Source organism: Stegodyphus dumicola, chromosome X1 (assembly GCF_044657685.1).
Source record: "Stegodyphus dumicola isolate Sdum_Otavi_A_Nest chromosome X1, ASM4465768v1".
Classification (NCBI taxonomy): domain Eukaryota; kingdom Metazoa; phylum Arthropoda; class Arachnida; order Araneae; family Eresidae; genus Stegodyphus; species Stegodyphus dumicola.
Window position 1 is genome coordinate 214,198,619 of NC_140780.1, and position 22,467 is coordinate 214,221,085.

Sequence of the window (22,467 nt, forward strand, 5' to 3'; positions counted from 1 at the left end):
AAAATAAACAGAATATGAAAAAATTCTGAGATTTCAGGGAAACATTTCCGAATGGAACAAAACGTGAGAATAAATAATAACCAAGTCTTTTTCTCTTATTTATTAGATTTTGTTCCGAAACAAATTAAAATACTAGGTTCATATGTAAATAAATATAGGAGAAAAACTATTGGTGAAAAACTGCTGGGAAAAAATTATTATAAGAAATTATCTTTTATCGGAGATTGCAAATGCTCTTCCGTCAATCGTGTTCTTCTCGTATTAATTTTTAACTGGAAAGTTATTTACAAATAAATATATTCCCTCAAAAACGATTATTCTTAATGCAACAATCCGTGACTGAGTAGTGTTCTTATTTTTTGACAAGTGCGAATAAAACTTAATCAGATGTGTATGTTCAAACCATTGAATAAGATTTATATCACACTGTAAATTGTCTCAATTTATAGACTTTCTCATGCGTTATTTACGTTAGCTTGGTAATGAAAATAATGTAAACTCTGATAATTAAAATCCTGAAATCTTTGCGACGCCGTATTTGCAACAAGTACAGAATTAAAAAGCATCGACGGTCCGCTAGTTTGAGACCACTGGTATACTCTAACTTAAGTGATGTGCACGTAGTTTGGAATTAATACGTAAGTTTCGGGGTGAAAAACTCACATTTTTCTAGTGCTTATCCAAGTCTCTTATTAACAAAACAATCGATTAGAACAATCCAGTCTTCTAATCGATTAATTGTGATCGTGTTGATAACGTTGAAGAAGTGTTTGCTGTTCATCTCTTCTGGCTGTATTTCACCTGCTTCAAGGAACTGTGCTGTTATTTAAATGATCTAAAATTCATATAGAAGACGTCTGAAAATAATTAATATAGCAGGTGTCTGAATGTGAGTGTTTTTTCTTGTGAGATGTGATATTAAATATGAAAGTAGGAGAAAAATGAAATCACAACATAGAAGAAGAAACAAAACTGTTTGCTTAATTACTGTTTTTAAAGTACTCGAGTTCGCGCAAGCAAACAAAGGGCTTGCTGTTAATAACGTGTTTTTTGTATAGATGTAGTAACAGAAATATGACTCCGTCATAAATAATAAATTGCATTTCAGTTCAACGATGAAGTCTGTTTAGATACTTTTCTGGTAATTTATGAAATAAATATAATATGCCTCGATATTTAAAAATAAATAAAAAATATTTTCTCCCAACTTGTAATGAAGAAAGTGCATGTGGCACTTCTTTTTAATTGGCTACAGTGAAGTATATTAAAGCCTGAATATCATTCTAATAAAACCTTTGTAGAGATATTAGGTTATTTCGAAGCAGGAGAGATGAAAAATGAGCAACGCTTTCGCCGGGACTCGAACCACGGGCCTCTCGAATACGCGCCGAGCGTGCTGACGACTACACTACGAAGGCGGGAGAAATACCTTATACTCTTTTTATAATTTTTATTCATTGTTAGAAAACTGTTTCTTCTTGTTCATGAACGCGTTTAAAATTTTAGATTCGGTTCCTGAGTATCTGCAATTTCTGTGTTCCCCATTTTTATTTTTTCGTATAATCTATTTTCTTTCCATTTTTGTTTCCTGTAGTTATCATGAGTTAAATATAAAACTTTCCCTTCGCTAAGAAACGCTTTGTTCGTGCCCATATAATTGATGCAAATGTTGCCATAACTGTAACTCAGATGCAGGTTCTAAATTTCAAAGGTTTTGTTGAACGTTTAGTCTCTAATGATGAAACATAGTATTCCCAAGATTAAATATGCTAAATAGTGGAATAGATTATTTTTGTGAAGCATTTTAGTGATTGTATTTATATATCTTATAAAAAACAAGATTGTTAATTTTAAATATGCACGCATTGTCTTTAAAAATATCATGTATAATCTTAACCTGTCACTTAATAATAACAGAGTAATTGGATATCATTAAGGGTCAAGAACATACACAGAAGTCTGTAATTATAAAAATGAACATGGGATTGCATATGATAGTACAATCATTATAGGCAAGATGTCGAATGAGATGATAAATTAGTAGAATTATCTGGTGGAATACGTAATAAATATTTACACGAAAACTTTGAATTTCCTGCTATACGTCATTAATATGTGATACAGTAAAACAATCTGCGTAGCATGAGTAAGGAAACTCCGCACCACTAGGAACGGTATTTAAAATTCGGGAGTATTTAATTTCCGACAGATTGCCCTTGTGCTTTGCCGTAACAGATCAAAGGAAGCTTATAAAAGCAACTATATACACTCTTATGCAAAGAAATCGAAGCACCATGAAGGAAGTTGTTGTTTTTGACGAAACTGAATATGTGTATAGCTCATACACAGCTAATAAAATGATTAAAAAATCAATCTCATAGTACTTGTTCCCGGCTCACAATCACCCTTTGAGTGTTCGAATTAGTAGTTGGTCGAACCGCCGCTGTCGGCAATGCCTGCTTGAATTCGTCGAGGCAAGGAGTTATAGAGGTTCCTAATGTCATCCTGCGACACATTCTGTCAGGCATTCATCAGCTGTTACTCCATATCTGCGATATTTTGTGGTGCCCGAATCTGGCATTTTGTGGTGGAATATGTCCGAGACATGCTCGATTGGTGAAAGGTCTGGTGACCTTGCTGGCCAAGGAAGAGTATTAACCGCACGGAGACAGTCCAAAGATATGAGAGCGGTATGTGGCCTGACATTATCTTGTTGGAAAATGGCCCCAGGATGACGTGCCGTGAAGGGTAATGCTACCGGCCGCAGGATGGTATCTACATATCGTTGAGCTGTTAAAGTTGTACGGAGGATGGCTAAAGATGATCAGCTGTCATAAGAAATAGCACTCCACATCTTCGCACAGGGGGTTATGGTTGTATGCCTAAGGCACACAACCGCTGGTCCCGTCCTTTCCAGAAACGAACACGGTGGTCATCGCTTCAAGAGTGAAGCGAGATTCATCGCTAAACACTATATGATGATAGTCTGATGACAGCCATGATAATCGGCTGCGACACCATTCCAGATGACTCCGCCGATGTTGTGGGGTCAAAAGCAAACATCTTAAAGGCCTCTGTGGGCGTAACCCCACCTCGGACAAGCACAAGAGATGGTGGACGGTACCACGGGAGGTATAGACGTGGCTGTAGTGCGTTGGATAGTCGACAATGATACCGTTGAGGTGGTTCGGGCCTGGCGAACAGTCATCCTATCTTGCATGGCATTTGTGATCCTTGGCCTTCCAGAGCATTCATTTCGTCTGCAGTTTCCTGGTAGGAACTATTGCTGCCAACATCTTTGCACAGCAGTGTCTGTACGCTGCAGGTGGCGGTCTATTGCTCGGTATGACCACCCAGCTTCACGCAACCCTACAATGCGACCACGTTCGAAGTCGTTTAGTTGTGTGTAAGGTCTTCTATATCGTCGTAATGGCATCTTTAGTTCTTTCTTTACGGAATTACAATGGCAATAACAAAAACAAAACAAAAAAAAAAAAAAAAAAAAAAAAAGACAAATTTTCCGCCTTTGTTACTGGTTTTATACTTTGCGAATTGCGCACTAGAAATGCGCGCTATGATCGCAATTCCTGTTCATTTGCCTTGAATCTTTGATCATTTGTATGTTGGATCAAGATGTTTTCGAATTCCAGATTTCGTCACGATCGCAAAAGTCCTTCTTGGTTCTTTGATTTTTTGCAAAAATGTGTATTTACACCTTTTTAAAAACTAAAAACTATTTTTGAATAGAAATAAATATTTCAAGTAATTAAAAAGGATTTCTCTAATTTTTTTAATTAAATTTGGCATTTCATAATCTGTATTTCATATTTTAAATAAATGTTGTTGCTTTTGTACTGTGTTCAGGAGAGTGTGTGTCTACGATACACAAATTTGTAACTTTCGTGCGATGTGCTGAAAACTATATTTTCAAAGCATTTTCTTCTATTCTCCAATTCCCCCCTCCTGATTATAACTGTCAAATAATTTTAAGGAGAACGCTGAAAATGGGGGGGGGGAGTGGTCTTTAGGAGGGGAACGTAGTTGTCTCTAGAGTAGCATTCGAATAAACAACAGTAGAGCAATTAAAAAAAAAAGGATAACGATTTTTTTTATTCTGTATACATACTTGTAATAAGCATAAAACATATATTTGAAATTGGATAATGTGTGGTGCAGAGAAGTTGGAGTTCAAGAAACGAGTGTTATTTCACTCGTTTCTTAAACTGCAACTTCTCTGCACCACATAATATATCTTATTTTTGTGCAAACTACAATAATAGATCTTATTTTTGTGCAAACTACAAATAAGTTAGCAACTTATTTGTAGTTTGCACAAAAAATGATACATATGTTTCCAGTACAGTAAACGGGGAACAAACCTAGCCTTAAATTATTGCACTCATTTATTAGATATAAGCTGAATCATCGGATACATTTTTTTCTACAGCAGATTGCAAATATACATATCTGTAGGGCTGTTCAAACAAAATCTCAGGCTCACCATGAAGGCAGCACTTGACTAATATAGTTATTTTTTTTATCTGCTGTACAAATAACCATCACCGTTTCAACAAGTACGATCTCCAGTGTAGTAAGTCGTAGAAACAGAATTCTTTGCCTTTGAAGATTAGCATATAATGTGAAATTGTCTAGAACTATTATGCATAAAACGTAATTTAAATTGATGTATAGTTAAAGTAGTGTACCGTCGCATGATTTCTGTTATAAATATTTCAGTAATAGTACTGTTTCCTGTAACACGAGCCGTGACACATTCCATACCGCAATTCCTGTTCATTTCTTTTTCACAACAGCCAAAGAACCCTCATATGGACCGCAAGCCACAGTTTGTTTATGGCTGCTATATAGCATGCTAGAAGGATTTTATGGTTTTTCGGAGTTTATTCCGAGTACTCTGTTATCAGTAATTTCCATCTTTCTATTTTAAGCCGCAATAAAACAAATGAAACTCATTGAAAGTATTTAGCGTAAGTCCACCAATCTTTAGCACAAAAATGTTTCTTAGTAACACTTGCGAAATTTGTAAAACCGACGTTAAAGAATGTGAATATATATATTTTTTTAATTTTTTAAACCAACATGGCAACGTTTAAGAATAAACAAGTTTTGTATTATTATGGAATAGTATAAATCTGTGAACTCCATTTTGTTAAAAATTCTGGATAAATATATTTAGTCAATTTAAGCAGACGCTAGACGGAAATCTGGTAGAGAAAAAAAAGAAATGCTCTTTTTTCTCCTTTTATAAAGTGTGTGTGTACTGTGTTTTGTAGCAGAATTTTGTTACAACCCTAAAGCAGTTTTATTGGAGAAAAGAGAGTGAAGAAGAAGAAAAGCGAATGCGATTTTAAAAAGACAAAATAAAGTAATAGATCTTATATTTTTCGCGGCCGTTTTCTGCAAATAGCCGCTGGCATCGCTTTCTTTCACTTTTCAGTTCATCTTTACTGTTAACAAAAAAAATCCTGGGGTTAAGTTTCGCTTTCACTCCGTGGGACCGTTGAGATTTGTTACAAACATGGCGTTATCCTCAGTGTATTCTGCAATGCAAATTTGGCGTTAGTATGTTTTGCTTTAAATTTAGCTTTATTGTTGGCATGTTTTGTGATGTAAACTGGAATGCAAATATTCGCAAAACATCCTCTTTTGATGTCTGTGTCGCGATCAGAAATGATACGATTTTTCTTTTATGTTGTCTTTATTTTTAGATTTGCTCAGCAAAGTGGAAGGAGAGTTTCTTTTTTTACAGCTCTCCTCTAAAGAGTTTATGCAAGCCTCCTCTTTTTCTTGATTAGAATTCTAACATCTCATAGTCATGTCGTCCGATTATTAGGTGGTTGTACGAGTAATAACTCTGTGTTGACCCTATTGAATGTCATGAATTGAGAAATGCCTTAAATACTTATTATAATATAATGCTGTGATTAAAATCATTTAATACAGCTAAAGTGCGCTTAAATTACAGCATACGAATTGCCAGAATCTTCATCAAAAGTCTTTATAATAAAAAATTGTTTTCAGAAATGCTTGATGAGCCATCCTGCAAATAACGAGTATCTGCGTTTTCAGTAGCTATGTCGATTCTGTTTGTTCTCCTTGCAAGGGATATACAATACTTTTAATAAAAAGATAAAAGTATAATACAAATTATTATACTTTTAGAATATGTATGAACAAGCGCTTCAATAGGATATAAATATGCGTCTCTTGTCTACAAGCTTTGGTTATAAAGAACCACGAATTCGTGTTTTCAACCCAAAGCTTAATTAAAGCAATTTGGAACTCTAGGCAAATCATTCGTTTAGGGTACCTTCCTATTTTTATACTTTATACGAACGAATTATGAAGAACTGTGGGGGGGGGGTTGAGACGCCTAAAAACCTAAAATCTTGAGTTCTGTTCCTGTGGAGACTTTAACTGTAGTCAACGACTACAGCCTACTCCACTTTTTGGCCCTAATTAATGCTATTCCGACTTGTTGAATTCAGTAACTAACAAAATTTGTATGCGGCACGCAAACATTGACTGCAGTAGGACACAAATTAATATTTTCTGTCCTCAAGCTCTGATTGCAAACATACGAGTGCATAATTTTGGATCAGGAAGTTTTTGGTGATTAATACTTCAGTTTAAAAAGCTGGGCCTGATCTTATTAACCAATGTTTGGAAGGTAATATAGAATGATACAATGAGACACCCATATTTCTGTACTTTTAAAATAATGGTTTTATGCTGCAGTACATCCACGTTGCCAAATTTTATTGCTAGTACACTTCTCGTCTGAATGATTAAGTTGTGGGTAGATTTGATTTTCCAGTTCTGACAGTTTGCTCCTTTTTTTTTTCTTACCTTTGTAGTATGTAGAAAAGCGCGATTTGTACAGTTATGTTAATTAACATTTTTAAGTATCTACCTTCCAAAACGAATTGAACCTATTTCAATGTAAAGTGATATTTCTTACAACTTGCGTATATTGAAAAAAGAAGGGACTACCAACTTGACAAAAATCGTGATCATATACTGTAAATTTAATTTTCTTAGTAGTTTTCATGGCTATCAGTGAGGTAATAGTAGACACTGAAATAATACTGAAAAGTGTTTTAATTATTAAGTAGGTCCCTAATGTTTTGAAAAGTAACAGAAAGTTCCTTTTTAAAATGGATTTTCTGTGCTTTTCCCTGTGTGTCATTTGAATACGAACTAATTTCCCTTAGAAACTCCTCTACGAAGGCATCCCTTCCCTTAAACACATAACCCTCGCGTGCTTTGCCATAAATAAATAAACCGAATTGAAACTTTTATAGCTCACGTTCAAGCTTAACCTTCAGAATGTTAAGAAGTCTGCAGATGATAATTGTTATGAAAATTATAAACTTTACTGTTAACCATATCGAAAAACAATAATTTATAAAGGGATTGTTTTTATTTACTTAATCCGCTGTAATGATTACATAACAGAATAATTTACTCTCTGTTAATAATAACTGCACTTTTGATATGAAATTTTTCCTGATATAAAATGAGTTGTACAGAGGAGTGTAGCGCAAGGTATTGTTTATTTTCTATTTCTTTACTCGACGTACAATTTGCAATTACTTGAATATCGCAATATTTTTTATAAGCCTGCCAGAGTGACCACTGCTAAAACTTTTGTATTAGATCTAGTGCTTTTTATGAATTTTTTGGAATATTAGTACGTTTACCGTCAGGTCATTTATTCTCTCCTGCTCGAGAAATAACACTAAAAATGACATGAGAGTTAGACGCATTAATTTATATTTAAACTTGAACGCAGTTGAAAATAACGTTTAAACTAATCATTTTTAACTGTTCTGCAAAATCGCTTTAGAAATCTAGCTCACATTTTCTGCTCTTAAATCATTCATACTGCAAAATTTAGACTACTACTTCGAATTGAATATTACTTCCGTCTTCGAATTTCATCAGTACAACGTTCAAAATGTATAGCTGTTATTCGAGAGTAGAAGTTCTTTTTTAAATGAGCTTAGATGACTTTGAAGTTCCAGAACGAGACATTTAAGGCATTTAAAGCGGAAACATTCATCTGTCTATGCGGAGCTCTTAAGTTTTCAAGCGAATAAATTTCAAAGATTCTGTATTTACAAGTTTTCAAATGAATAAATTTCAAAGATTCTGTATTAGCAAGTTTTCAAACGAATGTATTTCAAAGATTCTGGATTAAAGAGTTTATCAATGATGAATTCTGAAATGTGCGAACTGTTTTTACATTATAATGCCACATATTCTTTATTTCCCAAATTTCGCCGAAGAAAATAGTTATAGATCTTGATAAAGAATGACGTATGTTGAGACCGTGGCAAAAGTTTAAGAAGGCATAGATTTTTGGAATGAATGTTCCGAAATGAAAAAGAGTTGATTTCGTAATTTAAAAGTAATAGTTAAAGCTGTATTCTGCGGCTTCTATTTATAAACAGCAACTAAAAAATTATTTTCGGCTGTGGGAAGAATAACAATTAAAATAAGAAATCATTTACAAAATACCTTCATGACTTCTTTTTGACACAGGAAACACTGCAACTTTCATCAACCACAGGTTTTACTGTTTTATAACAATTAATTAATATAGCAAAATGTACTAAAAATATGCTGACCACCACATTTTTCAATGAACTCGTCTGAATGACGTAAAGGGCACGTCATTAAGTGGGAATGGTATTTTATTGCTGGTGGAGAAGGTAAGGAATTTACGCTGAGAAATCTCAGCTACTTGTTATCTGCAGAAACAAACTCTCAAGAAAAATTATGGATACCAAATTGAAACTCTTCCGTACTGATATACCTATGGTAAAAAAAGCTAAGTACTTAGGAATTATTATCAATAAAGTGCTTACTTGGACTGATCATATTAATAGCATCAGCAACAAATCAATGGGTAATATGAAAAGACTTATGCCACTTTTAATAAATTTTTCTGTCCTTGATCTTAAGAGAAAACTTTATATTTACGCTGCCATCATCAGACCTTTATTATGCTATGCCTCCCCAGCCTGGGCTGCTAAAAATAAAGATATCAACAAACTTCAAGTTGTTCAGAATAAATATTTAAGACTGATAACAAATGCACATTATTTTATTTCAAACGCTACTCTTCATAAAGACCTGAAAATCGATTACATTAAGGATTTCATTCAAAAACTAAATGATAATTTCTTCAATAAAGCTATGAAGTGTACATTTAATAACAATTTTCAAGTATTTAATTATGTTACATTACAAGAAGAGAGAGATACAAGACCTCAAATAATCGTGCAGTATTACAATATCTCACAGTAGTTATCTTTTAACTACTCAAACATTCAATAGAACTTAACTCAAAACAGCTGAAGAAAGCTAATCCGCGAATTCGCTACAATCAACAAGAGCAGTTTTTTAAACAACAACAAACTAAGTAACTACAACGAACTTAGAGGTTTTCCTCCTTTTATAAGATTTTAAAATCGCGCGCGAGAATTTTCTAGTATTTTCTCGAAATCAAAAAAAGATATTTATTAAATGTTAAATGCACGCGCTCTTGTATTTTCAATTTTCCGGCTTAGCTTTCTTTTAATATTCGTCACGCGCTGCACTGCGCGGGAAATAAAACCATTTAATTTATAATTGAACTAACATTAGCTTTTTAAATACCAAATTCGTAACACTATACACATTACTCTTGAGGAAGACCACGTTTTCCCATCTAATCACGAAACCTGTTAACCATGAGAGCGCTTATGCAGCCAGCCCGTTCGCCGAGATTCGAACCCAGTAAATTAGTAGTTTCACATTCAGTTTATTTGTTATAATAAAAGAGTAATCTTGTAAAATGCGTAAAGATGAAAAATAGAGAAAATATACTTTTTTTCCCCCAGATCTACTATTTTTTCTTGCATATGTTAGTATTAAATATTTTTACTGGGTAGTTACTCTTATGTCTGCAGAATTGTGGTTTGGAGGGAAATTGTAATAAGCTACGATACGTTTTTAGCCTTCGAGAGCCGTACTGAAATTACACTACGTGAATGAATTTTTTTTATATCTCTCTCTCTCTAGAATTTGAAGATGGGACTCTTCTGTCCCACACCCTAATTAATTCCCCTTCCCCAAAAAGGATTACATTCATGAGATTTTTGATTCGCCTTTGAAGGCAATATTTAAATAAATTGTCACATTCATTGTAATATTAAATCAGCGCACCTTTTCGACATACGATTGACCATAAGCATGAAAATTTGCCATCCCAAGCATGAGAAATACACTTATTGCAGACCTTAACATCGAAAATCTCACTTATACTGCAACTAAAGATATTCGCAAGCATTGCAGCGAGAGAACGAAAATTTGCTATAGCTTTGAAATGTGGCGCCATCTATTGAGGATAGTGTATATTAAGTAAATTTGCTTATAATGTTATTTTTATATCCTCCAATCTTACTTAAGACAAAATATTTTCTCATCCTAGTATTTCGATGAAGAGTTTCACAAACTTCAGTTCTTCGTATGTGTAAAACAGAACCTTTTGTAAATCTCTTTGTCATTGAATTTAATTACCCTTTTTTTTTCCCCCCCTCAGATTTTTAAGTTGTTTTGTAAAATAAGATGCTGGTTGTGAATTTTTCTGTTTAAATGGTTTTATGCCTGTAAATTAAAGATTATTACATGTTTGTTTACTAAAAAAAAGCGCAAAACAATAAGAAGGAAATGGAGGTGATGTTCTCGAAATTTATTAAATCTAGTTAATATTTTAAAACATTTTAATTGAATAACTGTTAAGATCCTTTTCGTTTGGTCTTCAGTTAGAATCTCCTCATTTCAATGAAATTCGTTCGCCCTTTTAGCTTTAATAGCAGTAAACTGTAAACTGATAAACCTATTATTAAGTGCGAAATGTTGTATTAAACTGCGTAAAAGTTTTACAAACTAATGAAATGAACCACAGTTGGAGGCTCTAAACACTAAAGATTTTGGTGCCTCCACATTATACATTTACAGAAAAACACTGGTGTTTTTTCTCAATTTTTTCCCTCTGTCTCGATCTTGGTCAAGCATTCCATGGTAAACTCAAACAGTGCGAATTTTTGTGGTTTTTTGTGCCCTCTTTCCATGAGTTCCGAGGACCTTTTTGTGATGCCCCCTATCCTTGATGCCCTAGCACGTGCATATTTTGTTTAATAGTTAATCCAGTTCTGAAATGGAACGAAGCTGCTTCGCAACAATTAAGTATTTAGTGGTAAGAGTAACTCTACCAAGTAATGATCTTTTAAGCCCTTTTAAAGTATTCAGTCGGTTGCACACTGCATTGTTATTTCAAATGCGGCGTTGTTTCTTTATCTTGCCTTAAACTTTGAAGAGAGAGTTTTTCAATTCTACCAGGATTTGGCATCTTTCAGTGAATGTCGCTCCAGAGATTTTATATTGTTACTCAATTGTTATGTTATAAATTTTAACTAAGAAAACAAAGAGGTAAATTACATAATTCTCAGAATTTGTTATAGCTTAAGCTAAAATCATTAGTTATTATATTAAATTATTAGCATATTTGTATTAAGTAAAATTATTATTACATTATTATGTAATCTTGTTTTTATAAATCTTAGTAAATTATTAATTTACCTTTGACCGCACTTTACTGTTATGTCTGTATGATAATGACTTATAACGGCTAACAAATGAATAATGTTAACGCTAATAATGTTGCGATTAACTAGAACCTAATGCATCCTTTGCCAGATCCGATTTTCGTTTGCATTACTGATTAATTAATAAGCAGGGGATGAATCTGCAACTTAATGAAAAAAAAACGAAGCCTTTGCATTGTGATGCTAACACGTTTATGAAGAACGCTGGATGATGCGGACGTTTTTATTTTGACTGCAGTGAACCATAAGTGGAGTTCATTTCGTTTTTAGAATACATTGGTAAAACTTATTCTTCAAACTTTAACTGTTATATATTTTTTATTTGTTTCTTGTAGCCACGTTCGATGGCTTTTCTTAAAGATCTGGCACTTCTAATTTTAGAAATTAGGCCGTGTACTTACATTAAAGCTAAAACAATACTTACATTAAAGCTAAAGCATTAAAGCTAAAACAATGCTTACATTAAAACTAAAGCTAAAACAATGCTTACATTAAAGCTAAAGCAAACAATAAAAGGTGTAGCCTAAGTTAATCCGTAGGAAACGCCTGTTAGAATTCAGGAAAACTAAAGAGCCGCAATGAAACAGTTTTTAAAGCGGTTTTTTCTTTAAATAGAAAGAAATATATCAAGTAATTTAACGTTTTCAAGTTTTTTAATTAAAATCGTTATGTAATGCAAAATCTATGAATAAATAATTCTTTTTGCTGTTCCTTTTTGTGCTGCATTCAAGAACATACAAGCACATTCCTTCCAAGCACAAACATTAAAATTTCGTACAGCGTACTGACCATTCTATTTTAAGACTGAAAACCAAATATTTTCTTCTGCTTCTTCAATTTTTTTTCTCTTTCCGATTATGATTATCAGTTGGTTTTAATAAGAGTAAACTTAAAAACATAGACTTTCTTTTAAGTTCAACGTTATTCTTTACTCGAAAGAAGTTGATTTGACTGAGCTGTGATTTTTCTTTTGAGTTTGCTGCCTTTTTCAGTGTACACCAGAACTGCTGTAAAACATCAAAACGATATATAAAGAAATAATCAGAGCATTGTGTTTAATTCGAACATTCTAAAATTTTATTTATTTATTCTTTACTATCGACAAAATCCCTGAGAATGTTATGGAACTCGTGCATTACTTCATGATTCTATACCCAGTCTGGTAAGATTTCGTTAATGCAACTCACTTGTAGATCTTTGGTAATCCTTAATCATTTTTACTTGCAAAACTCGTCTCATAATTGGTAACGCTTGGAGCAATTGCGAGGGAAATTCGCATTTATATTATGAACTGACTCTTGAGACTTTATTTTAGAATAAAGTGGGAAAGTTCTCTCCACGTCTTTATTTCTTCTCCAGTGCCAGTAACAGAAGTAAAATTCTAAAGTTTTCTAAGAAAAACTAGGATATTTAGATCACTACATAGAATGGATACAAAACTGAAAATTTGATAGTGTGTCGAAGAATTGGTATGAAACATCGTACTGAATTTACAGTATAGATTCATTCAAGATCAAAAATCTGCCATTGCACATCCTATGTGCATTGCAGTTTTTTTTTTTTTTTTTTTTTTTTTCAGTGGCTATACGATTTGTTTTATTGAAATATCGGAGTCCTCTTCCTAGAAGTACAATCTAAAAAACTGAACTAGTTGACAAAAACGACGGCACCCTTAATCCCAGTTCACCGTTTTCCGTAAAGGTGCCGACACATTCATGTCAATAGCGTTTTTCATAAAAGTGCGGGCACATGTGTGCAAAGTTCCCGTTTTTCATAAAGGGTGCCCAAGATTTTTTTTAAATTCCCTGCTTAAATAATTAATCAGAAATGCAAGAGAAAATCGGGCTTGCGTTAAGTTGCCCGTACCGTTAAGGACGGTGTTACGAAGCGAATAACGATACTAATGCGTAGTTCGAAAGGCTAGTAATAACTTGACGATTCTTGTTCGAACGCTAATTTTGTTTCGACGAATATGCATCAGTGGTAAATTTGATCTTGATTTGGATACAAAAAATTCATGACGATATCTTTCATTTATATTTAATGAAAGCACCAAAATATATCACAGCAATACACATACATCGCAATGGCGAACTACTGTTACATAATGTAAAGAAAAACAGAATCCCTTTGGCGCAACAGCACCCTCTATCCTATGAAAAGTTCCAACACACCCCACCTGTGCTCTTTTAAGAGCACATTAAATTTACATATCAATAATATATTTAGATATAATCAAAATCAATATGCACGAATTAATACTGAAAACTACATTGCAAATTAAATGCAATACATGAAACAAACATATATATATATAACTTTAAACTTCAAAAGGATAGATTAATTGGACGGGTCTTTGATAAAGTCCTTGAGAAGTACGAATCAAACATGAACGCACATACCCATCCCTACCTTTATAAACTTCTTCTATAATTCCAATAGGCCATAAAAATTTTGATTTCGTCGACCCCTCCAGCAATACAACCTCACCCTTTTTAAGATTCCTTTCAGGAGATGGATTTAGAAAAGTATGCGCAGACCGTAATTCGAGGAGATAATTCTCCTTCCACTTTTTCCAAATTTGTTTCAAAAGATTAGTTTGATACAGTTTTCTCCTAGTCAAAGTCTGCCTGTTCAATGGTTCATTCCTGAAAAGGTCGGCGAAATGTACAGGATAAGAAATATGTTCTTGCCCTGGAAACAAGAAATGGGCAGGTGTAAGAGCTTCTGGCTCTTTTATTTCATTATGGACATAAGTAAGAGGTCTATGATTTAAAACTAACTCAATTTCTGATAGAATAGTCATCATTTCCTCAAAGTTAAGAAGAGCCCTTCCGAGAACCTTTCTCAAAGGATCTTTGATACTTTTCATAAGCCTTTCATAAAAACCACCCCACCAAGGCGCGTGAGGCGCAATATATTGCCAAGTTATGCCGTTTATTGATATGAAATCTTTCAATTTTGAATCTATTATAATTTTTGCAAATTCTTTAAGAATTTCATTAGTGGCTCTAAAGCTCTTAGCATTGTCGGAAATGATAACTTTACAATTTCCTCTCCTAGCTAAAAATCTCCTTAATGACAAAATAAAATTTTTTGTTGACATATTTGTGATTAATTCTATGTGCACAGCTATAGTAACACTGCATGTAAATAATGTTATGTAAGCCTTTTGAGGCGTATCCTTTCCTGATTTTATTAAAACTGGGCCAGTGAAATCTATGCCAGTTACAGTAAAAGGAGGGTTTTCAGTAATTCTACTTTTAGGTAGTTGACTAGTTATTTGTTTAGCTGGTTTCAACTTATACTTTCGACAAATTAGGCAGTTACCTAATACTCTTTTTATAATTTGTCTACCTCGTGGAATCCAAAATCTAGACCTAATTTTGGTTAGCGTAAATGTAACTCCACCATGAAAAATTTTATTATGTTCTCGAATAATAATTAACTCTGTAAATTTAGACTGCTTAGGAAGAAGTATAGGATGAGCCTTCATCCTTTGTAAACGCTCCTTGTTCTAACTTTCCTTTTATGCGCAATACACCACAACTGTCGAGAAATGGGGCTAAATTCGAAAGTGGAGAGTTTTTAGGAATCGATTTACCATTTTTAAGGTTCTGCAATTCTAAGTTGAACTCTATGTTTTGCTCATGTTTTATCCAGTCTATTTAGCATTTTGAAGTTCTTCTGCTGTGAGGGGACCTGCAATCGTTTTTCGTTTTTGAAGTTTATTAACAAACCGTTTAACTAGTGCAGTTACTCTTAGTACTTTTAACAAACAACTATATTTCCTTAAATCTAAAATAAATTTCGAATTTTCTACCAAACAGTTATTTTGCACTGTACTTTCAAATTCTTTTTTTAGCTCTAAGTCTACGTCTGTAGATTTTAAGTTCTCTCTTTCAGTAGGCCAGTATTTAGGTGATTGGCTTAGCCACGGTGGACCATTCCACCAAAGATGGTTTGTAGCTAAATTTGCTGCAGAAATTCCTCTGGACAAGATATCTGCAGGGTTATCCTTACCAGGGCAATGAGCCCAATTATTGGTATCTGATAAAGATTGAATTTCTTCTATTTTTTACGAAAGTTTTGTATTTACTAGCTTGTCCCTTAATCCAACATAATGTAATCATCGAGTCGGTCCAAAAATAACTAGAAGTATTAAATTTAAGACATTTACTTACTTGATGGACTAATCTTGCGGACAATAAAGCTCCCATTAATTCCAGTCTTGGTAATGTAAGACCTTTCAGAGGAGCTACACGACAAATAAAACTGATACTTATCCTCCCATATTCAGATATAGCTCTTAAATACAATACAGTTCCATAGGCTAAAAGAGATGAATCTGAAAAAGAATGAATTTCAAATGAAATAAATTTACAGTTCAAATTTGAAAAATAACATCGAGGAATTTGGAGATCTTCTAAGTGTTCGATTTCACTGCACCACAACTGCCACTTGTGATCCAGTGACGATGGAAGTTTATCATCCCAGTCTATGTCATGACTCCACAGTTCCTGTAGAATGCACTTCAGCTTTATGATGAAAGGCCCAAGAAATCCGATAGGATCATAAATACGACCCACTACTCGAAGAATAAACCTTTTCGAAGCAGTTCCGTTCTTGACAAACTTTGATAATTCTTTCACGTTAAAAGATATACTGTCCGCATCTGGATCCCAAACTAGACCCAACACCTTGGATGGTGAGTCAAGTCCCGTACTTGAGCTCTTTTCCTCATCGATGTCGAACTCAGCATCTTTCCACAGCTTACGCAGTTCCATGGAATTGGTTTCCCATTTTCGTAATATTATGCCACATCTTTTGAGAATTTCTACACTTTCAGTCGTAATTTTCAAAGCCGCTTGCAAGTCTTCTTCGCCTCCAATCAAATCGTCGACATAAAACCATTCTGACAGTAATTTGCAAGTATCAGGAAATTCTTCTTTGCATTTATCAAAATGATATTTCAGAGTTGCAGCTAACAAATATGGACTTGGTTTTAGTCCAAATAAAACTCTACTAAAGTTCATTTCTTGATATGAATTAGAACCGATATCATCAGTCCAGAAGAATATAGTAAATTTTCTATCACTAGGATCGATCAAAATTTGTAGATACGCTTGCTTTATATCCGCTGTGAAGGCGATTGTATTTTGTCGAAACTTTAAAATAATTTCAAATAGATTTGGATACAAGTTTAGTCCTCTAAATAAACAGTCATTAATTGAAAGTTGTCCTCCTTCATGAGAAGAACCATCAAACACGATTCGAAGTCGACTAGTAGATTTGTCCTCGCGAATGACAGCGTGGTGGGGTAAGTAGAATGACTGCTCAGAATATGACACTTCAGTATCTGACGACGAATTCTCAATGATACCTTCCCTACGATAATCATCAGTTACCTTTTTGTAATCCTCATAAAAAGCTGTATCATTTCTAAATCTCCTAACCAGACCATCGAAACGTTTCCGAGACACTTCTCTATTATTTGCTAATTTCTCCTGCATACCTGGTTTCCACGGCAACTTTACACAATATCTTCCATCTACGAACCCAACAGAATTATTAAATTCATCAAGTATCTCCTGTTCCACTAAAGTCAAACACTCCGCTTCCTTGTTTTCAATACCTAAACTTTGCAGTTCCCAGAAACGCCTGAGTTCAGCTGATACAGTGCTTTGATCACCTAAAACTAAGTTCACAGCAGCTGTTTTACTCATATCACCACAATTTCCCTGCAAGGACCATCCAAGTTCTGTGTTTACAGCTACCAAAGACGTATTTAACCTTTCAAAACCTTTTGTCAACTTCCAATAAAAATCTATACCTATTAACAAGGAAATTTCATTATCATCTGACGCTTGATTATAACCCCACGTTAAAGTTAATCCCTTGGCTTCCATTTCAGTTCTTGTACGCTCATTCGGCAAATTAATCGCCGCCCTCGAAATTTCATCTGTTTCCAACGCCTGTATTACGACTTCATTTCCATCTAAAATATTTCGCAATCTCACTTCAACTCTGCGACATGTTTGCAACCTAGGATCCTTTGCTCCAAATGAATAAATCTTTAATGTTTCTGACCCTAGACATTTTAATCCCAACTTCATAGATACATTTCTTTTAATAAAACTCTTCTCACTACCGTTATCAAACATTGCAATAACTGTACCTGACGATTTACGACCAACAATTTCTGTCCTAACACACTGCAATAAAATCACATTCCTATCATTTACAACTGAATTCGAAATAGTAGGCTGAATTTCTAATTCCTTTGGTTTTTCTTCTTCCGGTTTTGAATTAGATTTACACTTGCTAGAATTTTCAAATTTAAAACAAATAGCTTTGGCGTGTCTACCAAAGCAGAATGAACACTGTTTAGCATTACATTTTTTCACAAAACAGTTTGTGTTACAACATAACAGACATCTCCTTTCCTTAATTAATTTATCCCTTTTTTGCTGTACAGTCATGCTTTCACATTCAGTCTTACAGTGACCTTGACCACAGAATAAACAAACTTCGGAAGTTTTCGCCATAAATTCTGTTACTGACGCGTGTTGATTATTGCGACTCGGATGAAAGTTTCGTTTCTGATTTCGAAAATTGTTTTGTTTGTGTTGGTTAGAAGGAAAATTATTATATGAAGATACATTATTAGAATTAATACGGAATGCCTTTTCTCTTGCACTAATAGCATTGTGTAAAAACTTCATCAATTCCTGTAAATCATGACAATTATTTATATTTTGCTTCGAAAATTCAAGAGTCAATTCTCCTGGCAGATTTGTTGTGTATGTTTCCGATTTCACATTTAATTCCTCTAAACATCTAATTTGAGTTTGGGCTTCAAAATAAAGGTTACGAAGGGCCTGAATGTTAGAAGCATTTCTTACAGGTGCCAGATTTAATAAATTTGACAAGTGAGCATTTATTAAAATGTCTCTTTGGCCAAATGTTTCAGAAATTAATTTAACAGCCTGTTTATAATTCTCTGGAGTAATTGAGAATCCTTTAATGCTAGCTAAGGCTTTACCACCTAATAACGACTTTAAATAGCAAAATTTGTCAACCTCAGTTAAATTAGAATTATTATGCACAGAATTCTCAAACTGATTCCAAAAATCTAAATATTCTGAAGGCTCACCATAGAATCGAGGAAGCGAAAGTTTAGGAAGTTTAGTTCTGTTTCCTAAAGTTTTATTTTCTACGTGAACATTTTCTGGATTTACTGTTTGTTCACCTGACTGATATGGAACTTTTCCAATTGATTTAATTTTGTTTTGCAACTTTACTTTAACTGGTATTATTTTTTCGTTATATTCATCTACTGTGTTAATTTCATTCTTAATTTCTTGTTCTTCTTTCAACAATTCATCAATGTCACTATTTAGTATGTTAATAATTTCAATTTTACTATTCAACTGTTCTAAATATGAATCACATACATCTATATCAATATCTGATTCATTCAAATATATGTTTATTTTTTCTACTAACTTTAAAGTTTGTTCACGATGTGTGTCACGCTTAGTTCGAAGCTTTAACAATTTAGCCATTTTCACAGTTTCTAGCAACAAATTTTACCCCTCAAATACTTTAACAATAAATTCTAATTCTAGAATTCTAAGAAAACAAACTGTAATTTTCAACAACAAATCACACTTCAAGCATTAACAACAAATTCTAATTCTAAGAAAGCACAACATTTTCTTATTTTCAAATACCAATGCAAATATTCAGTAAATGCGAAACCTAAAGTTGTAAATTTTTACCAAACAAAATCAACAACATCAAACAACCCTACTACTTCCAACAATTACAAAATATTCTATTCAACCAAATTTTCAACAAAACTATTTACTCACCCCACCATTACGATAATTCCCGGCCGATGCACCACATGTTACGAAGCGAATAACGATACTAATGCGTAGTTCGAAAGGCTAGTAATAACTTGACGATTCTTGTTCGAACGCTAATTTTGTTTCGACGAATATGCATCAGTGGTAAATTTGATCTTGATTTGGATACAAAAAATTCATGACGATATCTTTCATTTATATTTAATGAAAGCACCAAAATATATCACAGCAATACACATACATCGCAATGGCGAACTACTGTTACATAATGTAAAGAAAAACAGAATTCCTTTGGCGCAACAGCGCCCTCTATCCTATGAAAAGTTCCAACAGACGGTTACCGAGTTGCTGTTTTCAAGTTAGAGACTGATCTTCATGATTGGTGGGCGCACTTTTATGCCGAGGCGCATTTATGCAGATTTCTGCCTTTTCGAACAGCTGGCCGCTTACATAAACGTGATAGCCCCCTTATGATGCGGCACCTTTATGAAGCAAGGCCGACCTGCGGTAATGTCGCCGAGCACTGGTAGATCGGTCCGGGTTTCGAATCCAGGCGAACGGGCTGGCTGCATGGTTGTTTTCATGGTGTTCCCATGTGTAATATGTATACGAGCCTAGAAGGACCTCCACGAAGGCATCCCTCCGCTTAGGCAGATAGCCCTCGAGTGCTTTGACATAATTAAATAAACAACTTTATGAAGCAGTCCCCTTTCAGGTTTTCTTTTGATGGATTTTACTGCTTTTTTTTGGGGGGGGGGACAGATCTTACAGGTGAGCAAGAAAGGGGATTAATATATTTTTAATAAAAATAATTGTTTAGAAATAAGGTACGCTTTTCTTTTTCTCTTGAGAATTCGATTTACCTTTGCGACATGATAGCTTCCACCCCAGAAAACGGAGCCATGTTTGTATAATAGTTTTTCAGATTTTGGTCTAAGAAAGGCTTACATAAATATAACTTAATGCTGGGCGATGAATATATTATTACTAACCTGTTAATAATTATATCTAAATTATTCGCCTTTATTTTCGAAACATGTTGAAAAATACGGAAGCTGTCATGAAATTTCATGGACAGAAATTACTATTCAAAATCCGAGTCATCAAGAGTTAAGTGTGTTTTCCTTTTCAAAATAGCAGCTTTCACATGCTGTTCACCTCTGCCATCGACCCACTATTTTTTCAGACACTTGTTTCTGACTGTTTTCTGAGTGTCCTTGTAAGGTATTGGATGTGGCAGCTTTCTCCTCCTGACCTGCACTAAGCTTCCTTCCTGTTAACATGTTCTTAGGGGCCTGGAAAAATCCAAATATCACAGCTTGCGAGATCTGGTCTGTATGGAGGATTGTTTCGAAGAGCCTCTTCAGGTCATTTTTTTTTAAATTGCTTCTTTTAAGCGAACTTGCCGAACATTATCAAAATAATTCATTTAAAGTTTGTGTCCATGGAAAATAGTGCTATAGTATTATTCCGCGAATATTAAAATACAAGAAATAAAATAAACATTTACATTTTTGAGAAACGAGAAACCCGGAATTTCTGGAGAGAGAGTGAATTGTTGTGTTTTCTTATGCTCGATTGGAGTTTTGATTTGGATCATAATGTCTGATCTTGGATACGTCTTTGATAATTATTATGCTGAAGAACTCGGGGATCTTTTCTCACTTGTCGAACAAGTGCCTGGTAACATCAATGCGATGGATCTTGTTTTCAGTTTAATGAGCATGTTATCCATGTTGTACAGTCATGAGACATTTTCAGGTGTTTCTGAATATTTTTGTGTTATCTTCATATCCTATATTCAGTTTAAATGATATATCAGAAAACTATAAACGTCTGTCTCTTTCCAACAATGTCTCCAATTGCTCTGCGTTCCATTTGTTCAGAGATGATGAGCTCCCAGTTTTCAGCTCAACTTACCAACTGTGTTTACCTCCTTATATACTTCCACTACTTTAATATGTCTATTTCTTTTTCACTATATGTTGTTTTTATCATCTCTGGCGTTTTCTAACCATTTTTCTGTAAATTTGACACAAAATTCTATAGCAATACTATTTGTTAATTAACGATATATCTTTCTTCCCCTCTGTAATATACACTGCGTTTCGACATTGCGAGCATGTAGAAGACTATTGCCTATTCGTTCGAGCGCATAAAAGACATTGGCTTTATATTTATGTTAACAAAACACAATACAGGCTGCCTTCATGGGTGGCATACAGAGAATTTTACGGAAGGGAGTCATACCCACGTACATATAGGGAAAACTACGAAACAGCCCATGTAGCCAGCCTATTCACTGAGTTTGAAACCCAGGTCGAACTACCCATGATCAGCTGTTTTACCGCTTGCCCGTTGGTGCTCCCCCCAAACCGCTCTTGAGACTTTTTTCATTACGCTGCCAATAACAGTGTGTATTGAATTGCATTTTGTAATGATATTTTTTCTTTATTGCAGAACTCCAAGCTATTGAAGCGTGCACTTGGCTGCGTGCTGCTGGATTCCCTCAATATGCTCAGATGTACGAAGGTATGTTTCTTTTTTTTCCATGCACATATTTAAATACGTGTGCTTTATATCATTAAGAATGAATTTCATTATCAACCTGTTATAATGACGTTTTTAGCCTTTGATTTTAACAGCCGTTTCAATAGAAAGAATTAAATAAATGAATAATTTTTCATCAAAGTTTTTTGATAAAAATTTGGTTAGTAACAGAGAATCTTTAGTGATATCTGTATCTCAATATCTGGTCTTATATTACTAGATGTGATCTTAAGTTCCCTTAAAGATTACAAAACAAATCTTACAACACTACGTTTATTTTATCTTATGCGGACAGAGCAGTAGATTAATAAAGTACGAATTTCTTAATTGCTGATGATGCGTTAATGGCAGTTTTTTTTATGGGG

General features: G+C 34.0%; 1 protein-coding gene across 2 annotated transcripts in view; it reads left to right on the top strand.

Moving 5' to 3' along the window:
* Window positions 1-22,467, top strand: part of cv-c (RhoGTPase activating protein) — a 411,227-nt gene that overhangs the window by 327,799 nt on the left and 60,961 nt on the right. For both annotated transcript variants that reach the window (XM_085808436.1, XM_035351983.2), the window contains exon 7: window positions 22,013-22,084. In XM_085808436.1, coding sequence (XP_085664562.1) covers window positions 22,013-22,084 — 72 coding nt within the window. The remainder of the gene's footprint in view (window positions 1-22,012; window positions 22,085-22,467) is intronic.